This window comes from Trametes versicolor, assembly GCF_000271585.1.
Source record: "Trametes versicolor FP-101664 SS1 unplaced genomic scaffold TRAVEscaffold_5, whole genome shotgun sequence".
NCBI classification, from domain to species: Eukaryota; Fungi; Basidiomycota; class Agaricomycetes; order Polyporales; family Polyporaceae; genus Trametes; species Trametes versicolor.
In genome coordinates, this window is record NW_007360325.1 from 166658 (window position 1) to 187738 (window position 21081).

Consider the following 21081-nt stretch of genomic DNA (forward strand, 5'->3'; position numbering starts at 1 on the left):
AAAGCCTCTTGAACGCGCTCGTCGAAGGGCATCGTGGGATGGCGCAGCCGTGCTACATCAAGCGCATCCCGAAACGCCTGAGCGCCGTATCGAGGACCAGCTGGGAGGGTATTGCACAGGTACTGCACGGTATCCTCGTCTGTAGGGGCGGGGAGTGGGTGCAGGGGCGAAAGGTGGATGAATGAGTCGCAAAATATAGGAATTAGCGAGCCGACACAAATGGGAGACGGACGTACCGCTGGGTTCCACGCCGGACAGCCGGGACAAGTGTACGTTCTCGCATTCTTGGTCTCGACATTCACCGCCACCCGGGACTTCATACTGGCAGATCCGTCCCGAGCCACTAGACAGATACTTCAACACCGCATTCTGCTTGAGCGGCCCCAAGTCGACATCAGGTGGCGGGATCGTGCTCGACGACCCGCTTCGAGATGAATCTGGAGCTGACTTAGACGCAGACTCTAGTCGTGAGTGATCACGCAAGAGTGGATGGTTGTCTAGAAGAGAACGGTAAGACGCAAACACTGGTGTTTGCTGCGTGCCTTGAGCGTCGATCTTGTTCTCGGCGTTTGACTCGATCTGGGGAGGGTTATGAGCAGAGCACGAGGGAAAGGGCGTCTCCTGCGAGGGATGACCCAAAATTGGAGGGCAGAATAGAATAGGCACGTACCTGGGTCGACGTCTCGGGATGATGGTCAATGACGTCGACGTCTGCGTGTGGACTGCGCTCTTGATTTTCTTCTGCTTCAGAAACCTGTAAAGAACGAAAAAGAGGGACGGTATGCCGAAGCGAAGAAATGGGCGTAAAATGATAACAAAAAAGAAAGGCAGAAAATAGGAAGGTGGTATGAAAGGCATAAAGGTAAAAAGAAAACAAGATGCGTTAACCATAGCACTTCCAGGCCGCATGCAGTGCGGCACGGTAAGGAAAGGATTCTTGCCACTTGTTCAAATCGAGCTTCGTCGGTGAGAACTATGGCAGCGCAGTGAGGTAGCAAGTGCGCGAATACGTGCGAGAAAACCGTTGGCACCGGTCGCAAGGATGAGGAGTTTCGTGAATTGAAGCGAGAACGCGGATGAGGAATATGGACTCATGCTGGATATGAGTGAGTGTGCACTTGCCTTTGTCGCCGGTAGTCGAATGTTCCATAGTTTTGGAAGTAACGTCTGTCGGGAGTCGGTCAGGCCAGGCCGTGGAGCACGTTGCGAAGAGATGAGGACCAATCGGAGTCGTGGCATTGCTTGTCGAGGTTGAACCAGGGAGCGAGATTGTACCGTTTTGGTTCATCTCTGTAGAAAACAGCGTGAATTGGGTGGCGAATACACGGTACGTCACAAAACACATACCATGAGGTAGAAGAGTAGCGAGAACCGACTGCTCGTCTTGAGAATCGTACGGCCGACCATTGGATGTACGGTCAGGCGTCGATGACGATGAACTTCGGGAAGGATCGAACGAGCGGATACCGGCAAATTCATCATCCTCTTGCTTAATCACCACAGTGCCATTTGTTGGTGTGCTGGATGACGACGGAGTAGACCGCGAGGGCTAAAAACAGTTGAGCAACGGGTGAGGGCAGATGCAATATCACTTACTACTTCGATCTTCTTCTTGCGGCTCTCTTCCCGTTGAGCAATCAGCTCGCGCATCCGTCGAATGGCCTCTTCCTTCTCTTGGAGAACTGAGGGCGCGATAGAAGATGTGATGATGGGGGAACGAATCCTGGGCGTCGGCGCAGCAGTAGCCTGAGGGGTGACTACCTGGGAGGCACGGGGGTCGGTCCACTGAGGGAACCCACCGGGTCCTGTACTTTCGTTGTCGTCACCCTCACTGTCGCTCAGATCGATGACGCATCGTCTCTGCGTCAGCCCCGCAAAACCGGCGGTCTTGCGACGGATGTTGGCACGGAAGAAGTCCGGGATGCCTTTCGCTAGTTTAGAGGGTCCAGGTTCCAGGTCGACGAAGTCGGCAGCCACAGGTCGCTTGGTTCCCCGTCGAGAGTTGAGTGGCTTGTCATCCCCGGCGAAGGTATGGGGTTGGAAAAGGCCTGGAATGGCATCCATGTCGTCATCGCCGCCGCCGTAAGACAGGGGCGTGGTGTTGAAGCTGTTCGTAGTCGCCGTTGATGACGGAGGGTTTGAGGCAAATTCTGAGGTAGAAGGAATGGCAGACTCTAGAACTGCAGGAGAACGAGGGGATATTGGATTGAAGACAGAGACGGAGCTGGTAGGCGGAGGGCGCGAAAGTGGTGTGTACTCCGTTATCAAGCCGGCCCCAGTGGTCAAACCAGGAACGTCGTCGACGTCCATGTCGTACATGCTATGAGGGCGAGCAGGCAATGTCGAAGGGGGTACGGACCCAGTTGAGAGGCTGCTGGAACCGGCTAGTGCGACTGGCTCGATACTTTGAAGAAAGTCATCCACCATCTTCGTCGGCACAAGTGAGCTGGCCTTGGAATTCGAGCCACCATCGAACGGCGAGGCGGTAACCGCCGAGGGCATGGCCTTCTTCTTGGATTTCCGAGACGCGAGTACCGCTTTACGCGCCAAGAGCTCTTGCCGGCGTTGCTGCTCCATGTCGTGAAGGTTGGTCCCTGATGATGATGCTACAGATGTGATAGCAGATTCAGATGCAGAAGAGACAAAGGGAGGGGCCTCGGCAGAGAGCGTATGAGAAGCGTTGAGGTCGATAGATTGCATCTCCGTTGGAGGTTGTGGTTTCGGAGGGAGGCTTGGGTGGGAGATATTTGTCCGAGAGACATCGGCGGCGGAGACTGGCTCTGGCAAGGATGCCGATGGCGGTACCGGTACAATAGGTAGACCAGTGGTATCAAGGTTGGATGGGAGTCGCAGGTTCAACTCGACGAAGACATAGAACACGATCTCGCGGCTGAGACCACAGCTGACGAGGTATTCGGGAGGCACGCCCCAGCCAAGAAGATCAAGCACAATGTCCTTCGCAGCTTCATACTGGGCTTGCGTCACTGGTAAAATTGTTGGTGAGAGTGTCAAACCCATCGCTAGCGAGTCGACTCACTAGCGAGACCGGGCCTGGCGTGATTCTCATCAACAAGCGCCGGAGCTTGGGGTATCGCAAAGATTTCATGAGGGAGAAGAAGAGGAGCAGCGGCCATATTTGCGGTAGGTAATGCGACAGGCTCGCGCGGCTCGACTTGCGTCTGAAGAACGACCGGACTGGCCTTGTGAAGAACGGGAGATTGGGGTTCGACCTTCGTTTGAGGCATTGCAGAAGCCATCTCCGAATCACTTATCTCGCCCTCTTCTCTGTATGCGCCTTCATCGACATCCATAGCCCTCGAAGCCGACCGGGCATGCGCCACAGCTGTGGCGGGCGGGATGACGGGGGACGAGGCGATAGAGGATGTGCCCGTCGGCTCTTCTTGACCATAGTCCAGCTCTATCGATGGCGGTTCAGCAAGCGAGCGGATAGAAACCGGCTCGGCCTTCACGACAGTAGGCTTGCGCCTCTTGGATTTGAGGGTCATCAGAGCGGCGGCCCTCAGCGTGGCGGCGAAGTCCTCAGAAGTAGTGGACATGGTTTGAGGAGAAGCGTCCTGCGCATGAACAGCCAGATCTGCCCCAGACATATTGCAAGAACGGCGCGTAAGCGCAGAAGGTAAAACCAAGAGGAGAGGAGAGGCGGCGGGCAAGGGGAATGGAGAGAGCGATGTGGACGATACGAGGACCGGGTCGGACTCACGCACGGACCACCCATTGGGCGCCTATTTTAGAAGGTTCAGTAGACACGCCGCTCGCGGCTGTCTGATTGACACAAAGACAATTGCGTTAAATCGTAAATATCGTGGTCTTCCTATGCAACATGGTTTGTTCTGCAGTGTACAAAGGGAGAAGATACCAGCCGTGTGGTAAGCGAAAATCGTATTCGCATCGTGTACATGTGCGGACATCGACACATAAGCGCAGAACTTTGAAAAGCGTCAAGTGCCCCCAGTTTGTCCTTAATATCAAGACTCAACGCCCTTTATAACCAACGGCAAGATTCCTTTGAATGATTCAGCAGAAATAAACGCAATAAGCATGCTCTGGTCCTTACCTCCAGTCGGAAGTGGGTAGCGCGGACGCCCGAACGCCGCAAGAAAGCCGTTGATGATTCCGCTGTGCGCCGTGATACATATGACTGCGCGACATGTTATTGACATCTCCCATCGGCTGTCTTAGAGATGGAGAGCCTACGTACAATCTTCCTCGATATCTTGCGCGAAGATACGGCTCAGTACGCCTTGTGCACGCTGCTTGATATGCGGTTTGCTCTCGCGCTCGTCTTCTTGCCATATTTCATCTTCTTCGGAGAAACCGTCCTCGAACTCGTACGTCGGTGGAGGGAAGTCTCGCGCTATGACTGCGCGCGAAAAGCGCTTGTCGCACGTATGTACCCCGTATTCTTCGCGCAGATTCTAAACCGTACAGTCGATGAGCAAGCATTAACATATCTCACACACGAAGGTACCTCGATCATGGTTACGCGGTCCACACTGTCACGGAGCATGCCGCTGTTGACGAAAATCTCGCGCCAAGTCTGCAATGCCCTACGCATGGGACTTGCGTAATGCTTTGTTGGCAAAGGCAAGCCGTACTTGAGCTCAGCCTCCCAGAGCTGGCGGGCTGCGACTGCTTGGGCGACCCCGACGGCAGTCAACTCCGGGTCAGGTCCCCAAGTAATATCCTCGTCGCCGTTCAGCTTGGACCAATAGCTGGACATAATATTCAGTAGCGTCCGCTAAACTGTGATTCACGATGCCACTTACTTATCCCAGTCCTGCGTAGATGAAAGACCGATCACGGTCAGCTTGCCATCTGGACATGCATTGTGATGGCCAGGCTACCGTTGTACCGTATTTCGCCTCAGCAACGTTATCTACAAGCATCGATGTGAGATAACAGGACTGTAAAAGTAGAAGACAACACGCACGATAGCCTTGACCATGTCTAACGAGAAAGAACACTTTGTAACGCGTGCCTTCCGGCGCCGCATCGTTCAAATCTTGGATGTGTTTTGCGAACTTGCCCCACCGATCTTCAGAGTCATCTAGCAGCCCAAATCGATCGGGCAACTATAAATGGATAGCATGAGTTGCGCTCAAGGACTATATACAAAGGGCACCAACGTACCGCGCCGATAACATCGCCGTCCGCGGTTGGGTCGTCTTGAAGAAAGTATCCCGTAGCTATCTGAGCGACAGGATCAAACCCGACTTCGGATACGGTAGGGATTAGCAATCACACTGAATGTACGCTCTCCCATGATGCAATGCAAGTCAAAACAACCGTGCCTATGGAGGTTAAGGGAACAAGTAGGAAGAGACGAACAGCCGCGCCACCACGGCCAAGACCGCATATATGCTCAGATGAGCGCTTCACAGTACTTGACACATAACCGCCCCGGTGCTTTGAACTTTCGAACTTCCGACGACTATCTTTGCACAATCCTCGACTCGGAATCAACGGACAGAACAGAGGAATATTGCGCCGAGACAAATACGATTTCCATGAAGTATATCAACATGATCCTGACAGCGCGTCCGCCGCCAGCTCCTACGTCCTACACGAACCGAGGACACAGGACCGACCAGTAGTATCTGAGTACACCGAGCTGACCGAGACTCCGAGCCTTCTCCCCCTATGCGCACCATTGACCGGCGATGATGTGCGCAGGAGGAGAGCGACCCGGGTTACCAAACAGCTCCGGGATCGTATCTGTACCGGATTCTACACTCGTTATCAGAATGCGATCGCGAAGGGATAAGGCGAGAGTACTCACTGGGTGCTTCAGTGAGCGCGCGTATGGACTCCTCATCGCTGATGGTGACTGGCGATGCCACCATGCAGCGGCAGGATTTTGGTGAGCGGTATCCCAGCGACGGAAAATTGGCACCGCCGCCAGACTGCTCCAGACATCCCATAGGGGACGATGTTTTTGAGAGGCAATGAGCCCTCCCGAGGGCCGAAAGGTGGGTGCAGGCTATACCTGAACAAGATGTGTGTGAGCGCTCGTTTTGGGCAAGTCACAGTAGTGAGACGTACCTGCACCGGGCTCTTACGAGCTGCAGCCGCCTTGTCGGAGGTCGACCTCCGACAAGATATGCCGCATGAAAACTCCGCGTCATCTTCCGTGCACAGAAGAGGATGTGGAGGGGCATCATTCTCTCCGTCATAACGACAAGGATGCACCCTTGTCGGGCTGAGTTCGAGTCTACGCAGGATATTAGTCGCTGTGCAGTACTGAAGCGGTCGAAGTACTCACCAGATGCGAGAGCAAGATAACGGACATGTCCGAGCGGTGTTGGAATGCCTGAGAGGACGGTGGGTGCGTCTTCCTACAATCGACAGACATGGGCGTGCGTGCCTATGCTGCCTAGAGTCGACTATACTGGATGAGGTCGGGGCGAACCTGAAAGGACGAGCGTTCGCTGGATGAACGGCGTCACGATATGCGCCTCATGCGAGCAGATGCAAAGCATGTCTTGGGGGAGGGCAAAGCGGCGATCGCAGGCAAAGAGCCGCGTGATCAGGTCTACAAGAGAGGTAAGAACAGATCGTCCCTAGCTCTATAGACCAGACATGAGCACATACCGATGTTACGAAACAAAACATCACGAAATAGAAAGGTGGACGAAGAACGGTCCACAAGGCGGTCGCCAAACCGCCCAGGGTGCTCAAGAGTCGGGAGTGCCGAGAATCGTCGGCCGTGAACGCTAGTCGGGCGAAGACGGTCGGGATGTCGGGCTTGGATGACGATGAGGTACGCGGATCAACGTGCGAACACGCACCCACTAGCTCGCAGTGTGACCGTTGAGACTGCGAGATAGCGAGAGCATGCCCGAATGCTGGGGGAGGGTGGCTCAAATGGACAGAGGGTCTCGGTTACCGAGGTGCCGCGCCGTGGAGACCAAGAGCAGGGTCTGCTTGAGATTCGGCGGGACACCGGTGGTGGGTGGTGAAGACCCTCGAGAAACGGCAGCGTTCAGTGAAACCACGAGCTTGAAGTCGGTCGGGCGCCTGACCGACGTCGTGGAATGCGGCCGGTGGAAAGGGAGAAATGTGTCGCAGGGTCGAGCTAGGGGCCGAGCCGGAGGGACCAGTGCGGGGGCCGTGGATGAGTAGAGCGAGTGAAGAAGCCGGACGACGAAACGGCTCCTTCACGATAGCAAGAGAAAGGCGTCGGACTCGAGGTTGAGCAAGGAAGTGAGCCGGAAGAACCTCGACGACGGTTACGCAGAGAAACGGGACATGGACGAGAACAAGAGGAACCTGGTGAGCCAGAAGGGTTGGGACTCGGAGAGCAGTGCTGCAAGACTTCGACCATCGAAGGGATGGACGTGACACGAACAACTCCTCAAAACAATCCGGCGACGACTCCGGAGGCCTGCAGAAGTGGAACGGTCGTGGTCTTGAAAGCTGGTGTAGACGTCCAGCTGGACCGGGGTATCGACGGTGGAAAAGACGGATATTACAGAACAGGTGGGGCCCTCGAGTACTGGCTTGCTGGTAGTGAACTGATAGCGACGTCGAACTTGACGAGATGCCGGCTTGAGAATGATGCCGCACCGAGATTGGCGAGGTGACGGAATGAGGGTGAACGTGGCTGACAGCTACATGTGATAAGTGGATAAGATGATTTCGAAGCTTGCAGACATACCTTGACAATGCTTCCGATGAGCCTCTATCGACGTGCTTGACGTAGTCGACGAAGATCACCCTCGAAGTTCTCAGACGAACAGGCCATTGAGCCGTTGGGGTTCGACGAGAGGGAGAACTTGGAAGATGAGCCATGGGTAAGATCGTAAGCAGCACCGAGCTTTTCAAGGTGACGGCGTGAGGTTGAACGGGGTCGTGTCGAAGGCTATATGCGGTGATTAGATGTAACCTCGCTGTCAGGCAGGCAGACGTACCATATGAATGCCCCCGATGATATAGAATGATGCGGCTCCATCGACGTGCTTGACGTGGTCGAAGGAGAGTGTCCGCCATGTCCTCAGACGAGCGGGCCATTGAGCCGTTAGGGCTCGACGAGAGGGAGGAAAGGGAGAACAGTGTGGTGAACAATGCCGCCGAGGTCGAGCTTGGTGAAAAGCCGAAGGGACCGGGGCGACAAGAGAGGGTAGGCGAGATCGGGCCCTGCTACGCCGAGTATTATATCGTACATATTAGGTATAGAGAGAGTAAGATAAAGAAATGTCTGGGGTTTCGTCCGTTTCGCAGTGTTGTTCGAGATTATTGCAATTTTGTGATGTTGTGAGGGTCTTTGTTGAGTTTTGACGAGGAGCAGTACGAGAGCTATCCAGAGTAAGACAGAAGACTTGTGTTGCCAGTGCGCTTGAACAAGAGTCGCCGGTGTCTGCCGCATGTAAGAGGTGGAAGAGGGATATCCACCGGAGCGGAAAGGAGACAAAGACAGCGCGCGCGAGACTAGACAAGTGGGACGAGAGCGAGACGAGACGACAGCTGGTCGACTAGAAGGAAAGAGCGAAGCAAGGGAAGAGAAAAGAGAGACCCGAGAAGCCGAGAAAGCCACAGGCCAGGGATGCTTAGAACTCGGAGCTGTACTGCTGGTCGAGGATATGGATATGACTGACACCATGGTCCGTGACGTCGACCCCGGATGAGCGGATGGTGGCTCACGGTCTAGTGCTCTTGAGTGGCGGCTGACCTGTGGTGGGAGGGGACCCAGGAAGGAGCTACTGATATTGAGCAGGTGTGCTGACACCGAGTAAAGTCATGACATACCGAGGGACCCCTCCGTCTAATGATTGAACGACCTTCGTCGGCGTGCTTGACTTGGCCTACGGAGGGAGTCATGCATGGGTGGGCCATTGAGCCGTTGAAACCCAGACAGGGACCAAGAACCAGCGGCCTTAATGCCTGCGTATCGCGCGCCATCGAGCATATGCCGGAGCAGATGGGTAGTGTCGGAGGCAGAGTCACCTCATACGACACTGAGCGCGAGGGCCAGACAAGAGTGAGAGATCGCCAGTCCTGAGGGGAAGGGGGGTGATCGTCAAGAACGAACAGACGATAACGTCCAACAGAGGATACGACTCGTTCCATATACCTACGAGGAGGCTGGAGAGGCTGGCATCCGGTAGAGGTCGAGCGTGGTCAGCCTAGGCTCTTCAGTAGGTGAATGAATTCGAGTTTGGGCTAAGGCTGCAGCAGAGCTACATATGTTACTAACGCCAGCTGCAGGGGCATAAGGCCTCAGGGTATCAGTCTTTGAAGAACACGAGAAGGATAGAAAAGAGTGGATCGAGAGGAGACACGTTGCGGACATGGTGGTGCGGAAGGAACCCGCGCGCGACATCTTCGGCAAACGTGTCGCGCTAGACGCGGCTACCCCGTGACCGCGTCCGATAAATACGCTCTCGCGCGCGGGGCGAAGGCACTCGCAACCACACGCATATCTGCAAAATTATGAGGTACCTAAGCTTGAGCTTGGTTTGCTTCATACATCGGAGCATTGTCTGGGATTTAAAAAGGCTTCCTTACTCTCCGGTGGATCTCAAACGAGGCCACTAGTATGCCCTGCAGAGTGGATCTACATACGTCCATAGGAAGGATTTAAACGTGCCGGGAAGTCGTTCGGCTAGACACACGAGAAGAAAATGAAAGGATGCGGAGTGAATGCGTCTATGTTGTCACACCGACCCCAGGGCGGCGAAATGGACCATAGTCGTGCACACAGGCAGCTACAGGCTAATGCTACAGAGATGGCCCTTTTGTATATGGATACAGCTTCGTTCTAACTTCTGCCTTCTAAGTCGCCCCCGGTCCACTATGGTCAATAAATAGCGATAGTGACAGAGCGAGCGCGCTGGGCGCTGTGTAGGCCGCGCACCAGTCCGCTCCGCTGGAGGGAGGAGGAGGGTGCGGGCGCCGAGGCTCGGTAGGGACGGTGGGTCGGGTCGCTCGCGACGCGGCGTCGGGAGGTGCCAGCTTAGCTGGTGAACGACCACGAGACGGTGAGGACACCGGTGTCGAGGTCGCCGAGCTTCTCAAAGAGCGACGGGCTCATGTCTGTGCGACGTGATCAGGATACGATAGGTGGGGAGGTGATGTGAGTATGATATACCAATGTCGTTGGAGCCGCAGCCGGGGCACTCGTCACGGACGGTGGCCGTAGCGGTCTTACTGTTGGCAGTGTTCTTGATGGTGACCTTCTATAAAGGTCGGAAGAGCTCGGTCAGAGGGCGTTCCCGTAAACAATGTGCGTGCAACACAAACCTTGTCGCAGTAAGCACCGTTGTTGTAGATGTTGGACGAGATCGCGATGATCTTGTCGCTGTCCTTGTTGGTCTTCCCGCAGGCACCGAGGCCGACCTCGAACCAAGTACCCTATGGAACGAACTTGGATGAGCATTACATCATTGAATAAGCCGGCGGCAGGAACTTACACGACCGGTGCGGGAGCGCTTCTCGATAGCGGTGCCGTTGGTGTCGACCGGCGAAGCAAACGCGGCAACCGCGAGCGCGAAGACGAAGAGGAGCATGGTGTAGGGAGACATGGCGAATGCGAGGGTGTGAGAAGGAAGGATCGTGTAGAAGACGGCGGAGGAACTGGTGATGGCGCGTAGAACTGAAGACTCAGGATGAGGATATTTGGGTAGGGCGGACCCCCGCCTTTATATAGGCGAGCGTCCGCCAGCCCTGGACGTCAAAGTCCCTCGACGTCGAGGGTTTGGGTGTCCTTGCCAGTCCATGGCGCAGTACACACAACCGACGGCCGGGATTCGCCAGGAAGGAGCGCCAGTGTGGCGTGAAGAGCCCCGGAGTGCAGCGCAGCCCCGAAAGTATTTTATCGATCGGAGCGTCGCGTGAACCGAGGACACACCGCCGCTCCCATGCACAAGGTAGAAGTGAGCAACCGGCGTACACACGAAGGCCTAGAACGTGACGTATGCTGCGTCTTGTTGAGCGCAGGGCTGCCAAGGTACCCTCACGAATTGCATGCTGCGGACTGAGAGTACCGCGGGGGTACTGTCGTAGAACGTTGCGGGCCACATGGATATCCAAACTAACCATACCGTCCTGTAAAGCTATGAGACTTGGTAGCCGCAGGATGCTCTGCTCCCGTAGAGACACGTCGGGCCGTCGACATGGTGGTCACCCACTACACCACATTCCATTTCATTATGCTAGGCACCGGCCTATGACGATGATGAGACATAGCGCCGACAACATACCGTTTGTTTTTCCGAGAAAATACGCACCTCCTATTCCGCGATGAAATGCACCGGCACCAAGGTTTCCCGGCTGCGTCACCGCGCCGCAGTGGGTAACGGTCTGGGTCCCTGGTAGGCCTGGACAGAGAACTGGGGTACGATGAAGTTGCGCAGGCGCTGGACGACGGCCCCCCGACGTCGCGATGCCGATGGGCGGTGGAGAGAGGGGGATCGGGAGCTGCGCCAGCGGCGTCACAGGTCAAGGGAAAATCCCAAACCCGCGTCGTGTTGGCCACGTGGGGCGCACCACGGTCACGGGATTGGCCACGGTCACGTCCACCGCCAAGTCGCACTGGACGCAGCGAGACTCAAGTGGATTCTAAACCCTCGACGCGCCTACGGGAACTTAGTATAGTTGAAGATATGAGTGCCTCTGTGGTGAGCCTTCCCTGGCGATTGCACTCAAATCAGCCCTGGATATATCAATGCGACGCGGCACTGGCGTCATTACGAAACGGAAGAATGTACTCATGATCATGAAGGGGAGGTGTGGAACATACACCCTCATTCGATTCCCGGTTGTTTCAAATATTTTGGCTGTTCGCAGTGAGCTGGAAACTCTGTCTGAATACGGTTTTCAAAGCAACGAAAGTCGGAGTAGCATCTAGTTAGTACCAGTAAAATGAGTGCTAGTGATAATGGGGTAGCACGCCAGAGAGCCCTACATCTCCTAATATTCCTTAAATTTGCAAGTCGTATGGCCGATTCTAGACCTAAACAGCCCACCCAAGCCCGTCACTGTCTCGAGCTCTCGCCGAGAGTTACTACGTTGCCACATCTAAGTACGAAGCGCCCATGTATACGGGTGCACAGCCGCTGCGCCGACACTAGCGCTAGAGGTGATCCGCTCTTGTTCATATTCAGCCTCCTCCTTGTTTGAAAACAAGGGTGAACCCTCCCTATGACACGTAGGGAGCCTTAAGGAGCGCGTTAAAGTCTACACCGAGCTCAAGAAACAAGATCTGTATGAATCAAGATGAGCGCAATCGGATACAAGGTGTCCTCGGGCGTCCTTTCTCGCAGCTTCCAGAACGCTCCGCATCCCACATACGCCTCAAAGTGCTTGATGGGCTGCAGCCACTGTCGCGTTCACGCTTTGTACCCTACCACCACCCCACCACGCACCGTATTCCGCCATGCCTCTGAACTACTCAAAGTGGGATAAACTCGAGGTGCGTGCGCGACGCGTATCGTGTCTCAATTCATTGTCTAAAGATCGAGAGGCGCGCGTAGCTCTCAGACGACTCGGACATCGAAACGCATCCCAATGTCGACAAGAAGTCGCTCGTCCGGTATGTAGAACCACACTAAAGCCCCGACAAGACCACTGACCCCGCCCAGATGGAAGCAGCGCGACATCCACGAGAAGCGCGAGATGCGGAAGCTGCACATCGCGCAGCTGAAGGCCGACATCGCGTGCAACGAGGTCCTCCGGCCGCGCCTCGTGCAGATCGCCGCGGACGTCGAGGCGCAGGGCCCGCCGCACTTCTCGCAGCTCGTCGAGCGCTTCAAGACGAACCCGTCCCCGGACAAGCCGCCCAGCAACGCGCCCGAGCAGAAGTCGTACGACGAGATGCTGCTGTCGCTCATGCTGCAGGTGTGGGAGGAGGCGAAGAAGAAGGGCGTGGAGAAGGACAGCCCGAAGCTGGCGGAGGCGCTCGTCGCGGGGCTGAAGGCGCATCTGGTGAGGATGGACGAGCACCAGGCGAAGATGCGGAAGGAGCTGGCGGACGAGGAGGAGGAGCAACACAAGAAGATCACCATGGAGGACCTCCATGAGGGCTTCGAGTCACACGTGCGTATACTTGCTCTTTCTCTGAGTGCTACCCGCTGATATATGCGCTCCCCAGTACGTGCCACCCAAACCCGCGCCACCTCCAGTCAAGGGCGCAATTGGCTCCGACAAGCCTAAGAAGACCGTGACGGAGATCGAGGTCCTCAACCCTAAAGGTGTCGATGCCGCCCCCTTCAGCGAAGCTTCCACATCGAAAGCACCTGCCGCAGACGATGAAGACGACGACGGGCTGCCTGAGCTCACCCCAGCGTTGGAGGGATTCTCGCACCTCCCCATCCGCGGTTACGAGGAGTCATGGGAGTACATCAAGGCGCATCGCGATGTCTACGTCCCGGGCGCGTCTGACGCGCTCCTGGTCGCCGCATTCCGCGCACAAAGTGCCGGCAAGGCGAAGTGGGCCCAGCAGTGTGTACACCAAAGCTTGCTGTTGCAGTACTCCGAGAAGCTGGGCAAGGACGGCCCGTCCATGCTGTTCCGCAAGTGAGTAATGTCGGTACACGCACGTTCGCATCACGCTAAGAATGCATTGTAGGTTAATTGCGCGAGACCCGCGCGCGACAGGCGTTTTCGAGAAGGACGTTGCGGACACGTACGCGCACCTCGTCGAGCGCGTCCGGATATCGAAGGCGGAGGAGGCCGCAGCCGGCACCGAGCAGATTCAGCTCATGCCCGAGAACCCAGAGCAGACGATTAACTTCAACGTGCCAGACGGCCCGCCCCCCGAGAAGCTCCAGCTTGACGGCCCCGGCTTCGAGGGCGTGGACATCGAGGACGTGCGCAAGGCGCTGCAGCTGCGGTGGGACGTGTTCAAGAGCTTCTCCGAGCCGATGCAGAAGGCGCTGGAGGACCACAACCTGGACGCCGTGAACAAGGCGCTTGCGGCGATGAACATCACCGAGGCGGAGCAGGTCGTGAAGCTGCTCGAGGTCGCGGGCATCCTGAGCTTCGCGGACGGAGACATTCGGGATGAGACTGGTAGGAAGCCGGATGCGGGTGACGAGGGTGATGAGGAGGACGAAGGCGAGGAAGAGGCAGCTGAGGGCGAGGAAGCCGCGCCCCACCAGGATGTCGACTGAGAGGCACGTTTGGATCTGTTCGTTGGGTGACGCTGGAAGAAGAATCTACTGCTGTGTATCATGCTCTGTGTATTACTTCTGTTTCATGCATCGTGTACGCTTGAGTCCCTGTATTCACCTGCGTATGAGTTCAGCGATGAAGTTCGCGCGACATGCCTTGCAAGGCCCTCCGCCTGAACTCCGTCTTGGGCAAGTATCGAGATCCGAGACATCGTCGTCGGCTCCGAGTGCACGTCGATCATCACTTCACCCTACTTCACCTCGATCCTGCAGGTGCCATATAGGGCAATGTAATTCCTCGTTCAGAGCTCTAAAGTTCTAGATTGACAGACATCAAAGTACGGTAGAACACGCACGAGAAAAGCGACTCCTTATATATACCACAGCAAAGTGCGCGTCCGTGTCCCGAGCTCCTCGTCTACCCATCTCTTGCTCCCAGCTGCAGCGAAATTTCATCTACCGCCACCTTCGATACACATACACAAGAATTGTGACGCTCTGGTCCCAGCAGCTAGTCGGTTACTGGACCGGACTCCAGCTTGAGACGGCACTGATGGAGATGAAGCCACACTTGCCTGGAGAAAATCGAGGACGACTCAAGGTTATCGAGGCCCGTACGACATGACGAAGCATTGGAGTAGAGCGAGGTGAGTCCGCATGTGAGGCCTTGAGGTGGTGGCACAAGAGCGAGCCGCTTAGTCCGGCGCTAGCGGGCGGCTGTGGTGCGCGCAAGCCAGAGGTATGCCGTCATATGTTTCTACGATGGACATGGCTGCAATCCGACAGGGTTCTTCTCCAAACCATGGGTTGCCCTTGCCTTTTCTTGAGAGCGTCAGCGTCAGATTCAGGGTTGCCGACTTGACATCGTGTACGTCTCGTTGATTCATGAGCATCTGCGAGGTCACGGAACCCCGACCGCTGCGCGCCGCGCCACCACTTGTGGTTAAGCGCTTCCTGTGGTGCTTCGAGTTCGACCGTGCGGTCGTCGCCCAGCCGCATATCCCCTTTCATTGTACGCGTTCTGAAGCTTCCCTGGATACTTACTTGGCACAGCGGGCGAGGAACCGAAACGCATTCAAGGCCACGCAAACTTCGTACAACACCCACGATCGGTCTAGTAGCGGACCCCATCAGCATGACGGTGCGATGCTAATGCCGGGTCCAGTGAGGCTAAGGCATGGGATTATCAGGGCTGGCAACTGGATGGATGGTTACCAACCGAGATCTCGATCCGGTACGCAATCTCTTTCTTCCCTTACGTTGACATGACCATGTACTCACCTTCAATAAGGAAATCGAGAAGGCACACCAATTAGCACCGGCGCTGATCGTACTGCCCACAGTGCCCAGCGTGAGCACATGGGCTGGGCTATATCAGTTCCGTCTCACCCTTTACACAGCAGCCGAGAGCCTCAAGAGCGTGCACGCGATATGCTCGCCCTCCTCTCCTCTGCTTTCCCAAAGACCTCGCTCGTCTGCGCGCCCTCCTCGTGCCTTGCTTTCCCGCCGTCCGCATCACCATCGATCGAGTACTAGTGCTGGCATCAAACTGCGTCAATCATTCACTCCGATCGTTCCTCTAATCCTGACGTTCGACGTCGCGTACCACATCCTTACGCTTGGGGTATAAGCAAACGATCGAGCTGAGCTGCTCTCTGGTTTTCCCCTCCCTCAAAACTGCGGCCTCGCGCCTTGGCGATTGCATGACTTCTTCGCCCACCTAACCCCCCGATGACTCCTGCTGTCGACCTGTCTTGCTCTCTCGTATCGCTCGTCCCTTGCTCTCTGTTGTCATGATTGTCCGACCGAACGTAGGCTCGCAGTTCAATGCTCGACGTTCACAGTCGACTCCACCACGCCGCCGCTCGAATAGCGCAGGTGCGACTACCGCCTCTGAGGCCGCTTCCGCCCTACCACCCGCAGCGCACCTACTCGTCCAGGCTCTACACTCATCGTCAAAGCACGTACCCGACGCACTGCTCAGGGCATCGTCGGGCAAGCGCAAACTTTTTCGCCTAAAGCGTCCCTCCAGCTCCCATTCGGAAAAACGGCCGTTGCTGGACGACCATGCTGCCCTGTCTCCCACCTTCCCCTCGCCCCCTCCGCGGCCGCCGCGAAACCCGGCGCGCGTGAACTCACGGCCATCTACGTCTTCGGGTCCGATGGAGAAAGCCCCCGGGCTCGGGGGCTCTCCCGCGGCTCAATCCTTTACCAGCGTGGGGGCGCATGCGGCGGCGAGAGAGTCGGCAGACTGGGAGTTCCCGCTTCCTGTGAGTACGCTTTGCGTGATGCATGTGTCGCCTGAGGCTCATTGACGTGATTGGGAACCTCGGCTTCAGCGCGGCTCTGAGTTCCCGCTGCAAAGGAAGAAGAGCAAAACCAGCAAGTGCGACACCTCGATTTCTATGCAGAGCGAGAGCGCCAAGAACGACCTGCCGTTCTCGACCCTTGACCGCGCCATACTGGAAGAATTGCGGCAGAAGATCCGGGCACGGGAGGCGCAGTTCGTAATCCGAAGCGGGAGGAAGTACCACGCTTTCCCCGCGGAAGACGTGCCGTATCCCCGGAGCTACGACAGACAAGTGGTAGACCTGTAAGCTACGCATCTCTCCTTTGCCAACTGGGGACTAAAGTCGCCGTAGGGATGTGTGGGACAACCTGTGGCATTATCAGATGGGTGCAAGTTCTACCATGCACGTCTTCAAGACACCGCCGGCAAGAGTGTGAGTAACGCTACGCGGCTCATTCACACGATCGGGTCGACTCACGCGACTTTAACCGGAATCCAGCCTCGAGCTTGGTTGCGGCAAGTATATGACATTGTCTTCCTCGACTACGTATTGAATTGTACCACCTTCAGGGACAGGCACATGGATATTGAACGCGGCCAGAGAGTGGAAGGTCAGTCAGGTGGTTTGGATCGTGACTGAGAAACGGTTTCTGACCCGGCTGGGCTGTCCAGGACTCCTACTTCGTCGGTCCGTCGACTTCCGTTTCTCTTCCCCACACCTCTCTGAAACGTAATTGCAGGTCTCGACGTAGTCCCGCTCCATCCAGACCTCATTCAAGTAGGCTCGTTTGACTTAGCGTCCCGTATCACCTGGGTACAAGCAAACTTGTAAGTCCCCGTAGCCTTTACGGCAGGGCGGAAACAGTAGCCGCCGTCCGACCGTTCGCTCGCGGCTAACCGCCCTTCCTTCGTTAGCCTAGACCGGCTGCCTTTCCCAAACGAGGAATTTGACTACGTGTAAGTAGGTTCACACTGAATCTGGCGCATGTAAGTACGTGAGATCTGATCTGATCTGCGCGGGACCGTCAGTCGCCTTGTTCGAGTCGCCCGTGGAGTACCCGAGGACAAGGTACGCTCGGTCCAGATCAGGTACATGTTCTTCGACTCTTTTTGACGCCCTCCTTCCTCAGTGGGACGGTCTGCTCGAGGTGCGATTTCGTCACACGCGACCCTGCCGTTTAAATTGCCGACTTCTGACGGTGCCCGGATAGGAAGTTACACGTGTGATGAAGCCTGGTGGTGCCTTCGAGGTATGTAGTGTTTCTTATTTCGTGGCATGCTCGTGGTCCAACCAAAAACGTGCCAGATGTGGGAAGAAGATCTTTACTTTCCGGGATGCAGCGACGAGTCGGCCTCCATCATCGAATCGCCGGAGCCAATCCATGTGCACGAATATCCGCCAACTCCCCCGCATACGGAGTCGTCGCACTCCTCTGAACCGGAAGCGTTGCTTCCACCATTGACATACGCGCTGCCTCCCCATCGGGACAACACTTTCAGCTATTCGTTTGACGATGTGACGCGGGTCAAGCATGCCGCCCTCGACGACACCGTCCGGCCTATACGTCCTACACCTTCCACCCCTAACGTCTCATCCACGCCTATGATTTTTCGTAGCGTCGCGAAGCCCCCTGTCAACCCTCATGACCACTCGCTCCTCCGGGCTATCCACGACGAAATGCACGCAGCAAGATTCATCAATCTTGAACCTCTATCTCTGCTCGCCAACCTTCTTCCACTGCACTTCCGAGGTGGGTCACCTCACTATGTGTATGTGTGCGCTATTCTGACGAACACTATTAGATGTTCGAGCACCACCTCCAATAGTTGTCAGCTTCCCCCCTCCGCCGTCATCGTCTGACACGGCAGCGACACCTTTCGGCGTCGACAGCAGTACTCCAATAATAGGCGAACCACATTCAGAGGATCACAGTCACATCCGAATGATCACGGAGTCGCACTCACCCAGTATCATACACAACTTGACAGCTGGGTCGTCCCTCGTGGCCCTGGACACTAGTAGATACAGCGGCTTTTCTCCTACGGCGCTTCGCCATTCGCTCTCCCTCCCTGGACAACCCCGCTCACGCTCTGTGAGTGTTTCCGGGGACCCTACGTCAGGCGATGTGGACGTTGCGAAACCGGCAAAGACTGACATCTTCGATACGATAAAGCTGAACCCACTCCCCAACAAAACGATCAACTTCGACCCGCGTTCAGTCAACCTTCTTCTCGCCCTGCGGGTTCAGGAAGTGCTGGCATGTGCCGAGCCAATGTGGGACTGGGTCGTCGATTTCCAGGAGACTGTTTCGCGCGCGTCGGCGACAATGTCGCCGCGACGGACATTTGACGGCATCACCTTCCAGGCCCCTCGACGTCGGCGTCATCCGAAAGAGGATGCTCTCATGAGCCTGACGCGGCTGCAGTTTGACGAACACCTGCGCTGCTTCGAACTGTGCGTCATGATTTTCTTCACGTTCCTCACTGGCCGGTGGGCCTCCTGGAGACGGTATCGTATCGATGGGCGCGGTCATCAGGAGGCCAGCGTGTCAAAGGAACTATCCGTCGCACGGATGCAGAGCTAACCAATTCATTTGCCATCCGATTTGCAGCGATATGAAGGCCCGCATGTACGTCGCCGCAGCGACAGAAGAGCGTCTGGGATGGGCTGCCTATTCTCCGACGACTTCAGAAGAGCGCGAAGCTTTCGAGGGGATGTGCGCCGCCTGGGCCCAATACCAGCACCGCATCTCGTCCGCGCCCAACATCCGCACGCACGACGGTTCGTCCTCTGCGGTGCTCCCTCGCCCGAGCGACCTCGAAGGGGATACGCCGTCCGCGGCCGCTGATCCTCACGCGGATTCATCTCCTACTGGCGACGCTGACGGATCCACACAAGGGGCGGGCGAGCCGCTCCAGCCAGGCTTAGCGACGGCGCCTTCTAGCCCTATAGCTGGACACGCGACGGTGCCACCCCTTTCCGAGCAGGAGCCCCCGCCGAGTAGCCGCACCGGGCGCATCTTCGTCGCGTGGAAAGCTTGAGCTTAACCTGTGGCAAAAACAGACGCAGCTGCAGCGCGACCGGGCATCCTAGGCCCAGCCTGGCCCATTCCCCATGCGCCCACAAATTTTGACCGTATCCGGCGGCGCGGATCGCTGCGGCGGTCCCGTTCGCCTAATGGTGCCATTGTTCTATGTTGGTGGGACGGGGAGCCGGATTCGTCCACGAGCGGACGCTTTACGTCCTTGTCCCCGCCAGGTCGGAGTGGCAGAGGCTGACATACCCCCCTTTGCCGTCGCGATACCCCCCTCCATTCGCTCCCTGCTGCCACCGCACCTTCCCAGCCTCAAGCCTGCGACACACATAGACCCCCGCTACCGCGCTCGCATCGGCAAGGGAATACACGGTCGCCCGTCGGCATCAGCAGGGATCGCACGCTAGACGACGAGCTATCGTCCGATCGAGTAGCATGCCGCGGCGATCCTCACGCGTGCGTGCTGCGTGCCACGCAACCCAAAAACCGAGCACACCTTACCCCGGGCGGACCTCAATTATTGCAGCGCGCACGCCACCGTCTGCCACTGCGGGGGTGGACGCGAGTACGATTGGACGCCGCGCGCGCCGGCTCTCAGGCCCGCCGCCACTTGCCACTTTCCCCCCGCGCTGTCCCCACGGGCAGAGCCCCTCTCCTCCTGGGCGGAGAGTTCGGGCGTGCGATCTGGATGCGTGCGGCTTCCCGTTCGCGCTTCCATGGACAGGCTCGGATTCGATTCTTCGATGTGCGCAAGGGTCCAGAGACTCTTCCGGCTGCATCCCTAGGCTGCTATTGACATTACACTTGTGCTTTCGGTGTCCCCATGCTACGACCATTTTACGATAACCTATCAGCCCGTCTCCCGCTATTCTATCTAACGTTATCACCTTATGTACCTCGCTGCAGCTCTATCCCTCTCTGTAATCGCACGTCCAGGTGCATTCGCGGAGAATCACCGGCGGACCGAACCGCAAGAGGTCTCGCCCGTTTGGGACACGCTTCTCCGCCACGCCCCCCGCTCGAGGTCCGCTCGAAGGAGAGCTTGCGAAGCCTTCTCCAGCCCGCGGTTGCCATCCAGCACCCGTTCTGGGCCATCCCTGCGCTCGTATTTTGCACATCCAATGACACTAGAGACGCCTTCCCATCCTCTGCCAGAGGCTCTCCAATCTAAATCTTCACCTTACAGCGCGTTCCCTGCAAGCAACCGTGGAGGGGGAACGTGCAAGATGTCGCCGGGGCAGAAGCAGGGAGCGGACCCCCTGCCCAGCGCGCCGGCACGGACGGGACCGTACGGCGCGAACCTGCAGTCAGTGGTGGGGGTGGCACACGGATCGATCTCGCGTAACTGACACACGCGCGCGGAGGCTGCTAGTACCGATCCAGGGTGTGTACACAACGACCGGCACGGCGCACACGCCTTCGCGCGCGTTCCGCAAAAGGCGTTTCCCCGCCCATATATGGGCAGGAAGGTTCGCCGCGCGCGCGCTGAGCCGTCTCGAGAATCCTCGGTGCACGGTCGCCCGAGGACGTATGTGCATGCGGTTTTGCACGGGGCTTGGACGCGCTCGATGCTCCGCGGGAGAAGGTGGGAGGTCGCAGCCGTTGCGTCATACACGTGTAGTGTGGA

At 56.9% G+C, this 21081-nt stretch overlaps 6 protein-coding genes across 6 annotated transcripts; 3 read left to right on the top strand and 3 right to left on the bottom strand.

The window, feature by feature from the left end:
* Positions 1-1181: 1181 nt before the first annotated feature.
* TRAVEDRAFT_46404 (uncharacterized protein) lies at positions 1182-3557 on the bottom strand (the record flags this gene model as incomplete). Its single annotated transcript, XM_008039135.1, has 4 exons — positions 1182-1288; positions 1348-1549; positions 1597-2984; positions 3038-3557. The coding sequence occupies 4 exons, from the start codon at positions 3555-3557 to the stop codon at positions 1182-1184; spliced, it is 2217 nt and encodes a 738-aa protein (XP_008037326.1).
* A 310-nt stretch (positions 3558-3867) lies between these two features.
* On the bottom strand, positions 3868-5303 carry TRAVEDRAFT_28440 (phosphoglycerate mutase-like protein). The gene is made up of 9 exons (XM_008039014.1): positions 5264-5303; positions 5152-5211; positions 4952-5093; positions 4866-4897; positions 4788-4798; positions 4490-4733; positions 4220-4436; positions 4076-4159; positions 3868-4024 (listed from the first exon to the last, which is right to left on the bottom strand). The coding sequence occupies exons 1-9, from the start codon at positions 5282-5284 to the stop codon at positions 3987-3989; spliced, it is 849 nt and encodes a 282-aa protein (XP_008037205.1). The 5' UTR covers positions 5285-5303; the 3' UTR covers positions 3868-3986.
* A 4313-nt stretch (positions 5304-9616) lies between these two features.
* On the bottom strand, positions 9617-10606 carry TRAVEDRAFT_71287 (riboflavin aldehyde-forming enzyme). The gene is made up of 4 exons (XM_008039405.1): positions 10431-10606; positions 10261-10371; positions 10109-10196; positions 9617-10053 (listed from the first exon to the last, which is right to left on the bottom strand). Exons 1-4 carry the CDS (start codon positions 10539-10541, stop codon positions 9974-9976), a joined length of 390 nt encoding a protein of 129 aa, XP_008037596.1. The 5' UTR covers positions 10542-10606; the 3' UTR covers positions 9617-9973.
* A 1757-nt stretch (positions 10607-12363) lies between these two features.
* On the top strand, positions 12364-14237 carry TRAVEDRAFT_28442 (uncharacterized protein). The gene is made up of 5 exons (XM_008039015.1): positions 12364-12430; positions 12492-12550; positions 12600-13053; positions 13109-13533; positions 13586-14237. Exons 1-5 carry the CDS (start codon positions 12395-12397, stop codon positions 14127-14129), a joined length of 1518 nt encoding a protein of 505 aa, XP_008037206.1. The 5' UTR covers positions 12364-12394; the 3' UTR covers positions 14130-14237.
* A 962-nt stretch (positions 14238-15199) lies between these two features.
* Positions 15200-15759, top strand: TRAVEDRAFT_28443 (uncharacterized protein; the record flags this gene model as incomplete). The annotated part of the gene is made up of 2 exons (XM_008039016.1): positions 15200-15363; positions 15595-15759. A coding segment is annotated over one exon (165 nt), but the record flags the coding sequence as incomplete, so codon positions are not given.
* A 163-nt stretch (positions 15760-15922) lies between these two features.
* TRAVEDRAFT_71289 (uncharacterized protein) lies at positions 15923-20459 on the top strand (the record flags this gene model as incomplete). Its single annotated transcript, XM_008039406.1, has 14 exons — positions 15923-16399; positions 16469-16722; positions 16772-16852; positions 16919-16935; positions 16990-17030; positions 17092-17107; positions 17160-17247; positions 17335-17376; positions 17449-17488; positions 17550-17567; positions 17631-17669; positions 17726-18170; positions 18223-18874; positions 19032-20459. The coding sequence occupies 14 exons, from the start codon at positions 15923-15925 to the stop codon at positions 19459-19461; spliced, it is 2640 nt and encodes an 879-aa protein (XP_008037597.1). The 3' UTR covers positions 19462-20459.
* Between the last annotated feature and the right edge of the window lie 622 nt (positions 20460-21081).

Bases quoted from the DNA above. Each gene is read 5' to 3' on its own strand.
- TRAVEDRAFT_71287 (XM_008039405.1), bottom strand. From the start codon at position 10,541: ATGTCTCCCTACACCATGCTCCTCTTCGTCTTCGCGCTCGCGGTTGCC. The intron at 10,372-10,430 runs GTAAGTTCCTGC...TTCGTTCCATAG, and splicing joins AGCGCTCCCGCACCGGTCGT to GGTACTTGGTTCGAGGTCGG. The intron at 10,197-10,260 runs GTTTGTGTTGCA...CGACCTTTATAG, and splicing joins ACGGTGCTTACTGCGACAAG to AAGGTCACCATCAAGAACAC.
- TRAVEDRAFT_28440 (XM_008039014.1), bottom strand. From the start codon at position 5,284: ATGGGAGAGCGTACATTCAGT. The intron at 4,898-4,951 runs GTGCGTGTTGTC...CGATGCTTGTAG, and splicing joins TAGACATGGTCAAGGCTATC to ATAACGTTGCTGAGGCGAAA. The intron at 4,437-4,489 runs GTACCTTCGTGT...TGTACGGTTTAG, and splicing joins ACCGCGTAACCATGATCGAG to AATCTGCGCGAAGAATACGG.
- TRAVEDRAFT_28442 (XM_008039015.1), top strand. From the start codon at position 12,395: ATGCCTCTGAACTACTCAAAGTGGGATAAACTCGAG. The intron at 12,431-12,491 runs GTGCGTGCGCGA...AGGCGCGCGTAG, and splicing joins CAAAGTGGGATAAACTCGAG to CTCTCAGACGACTCGGACAT. The intron at 13,534-13,585 runs GTGAGTAATGTC...AATGCATTGTAG, and splicing joins CCGTCCATGCTGTTCCGCAA to GTTAATTGCGCGAGACCCGC.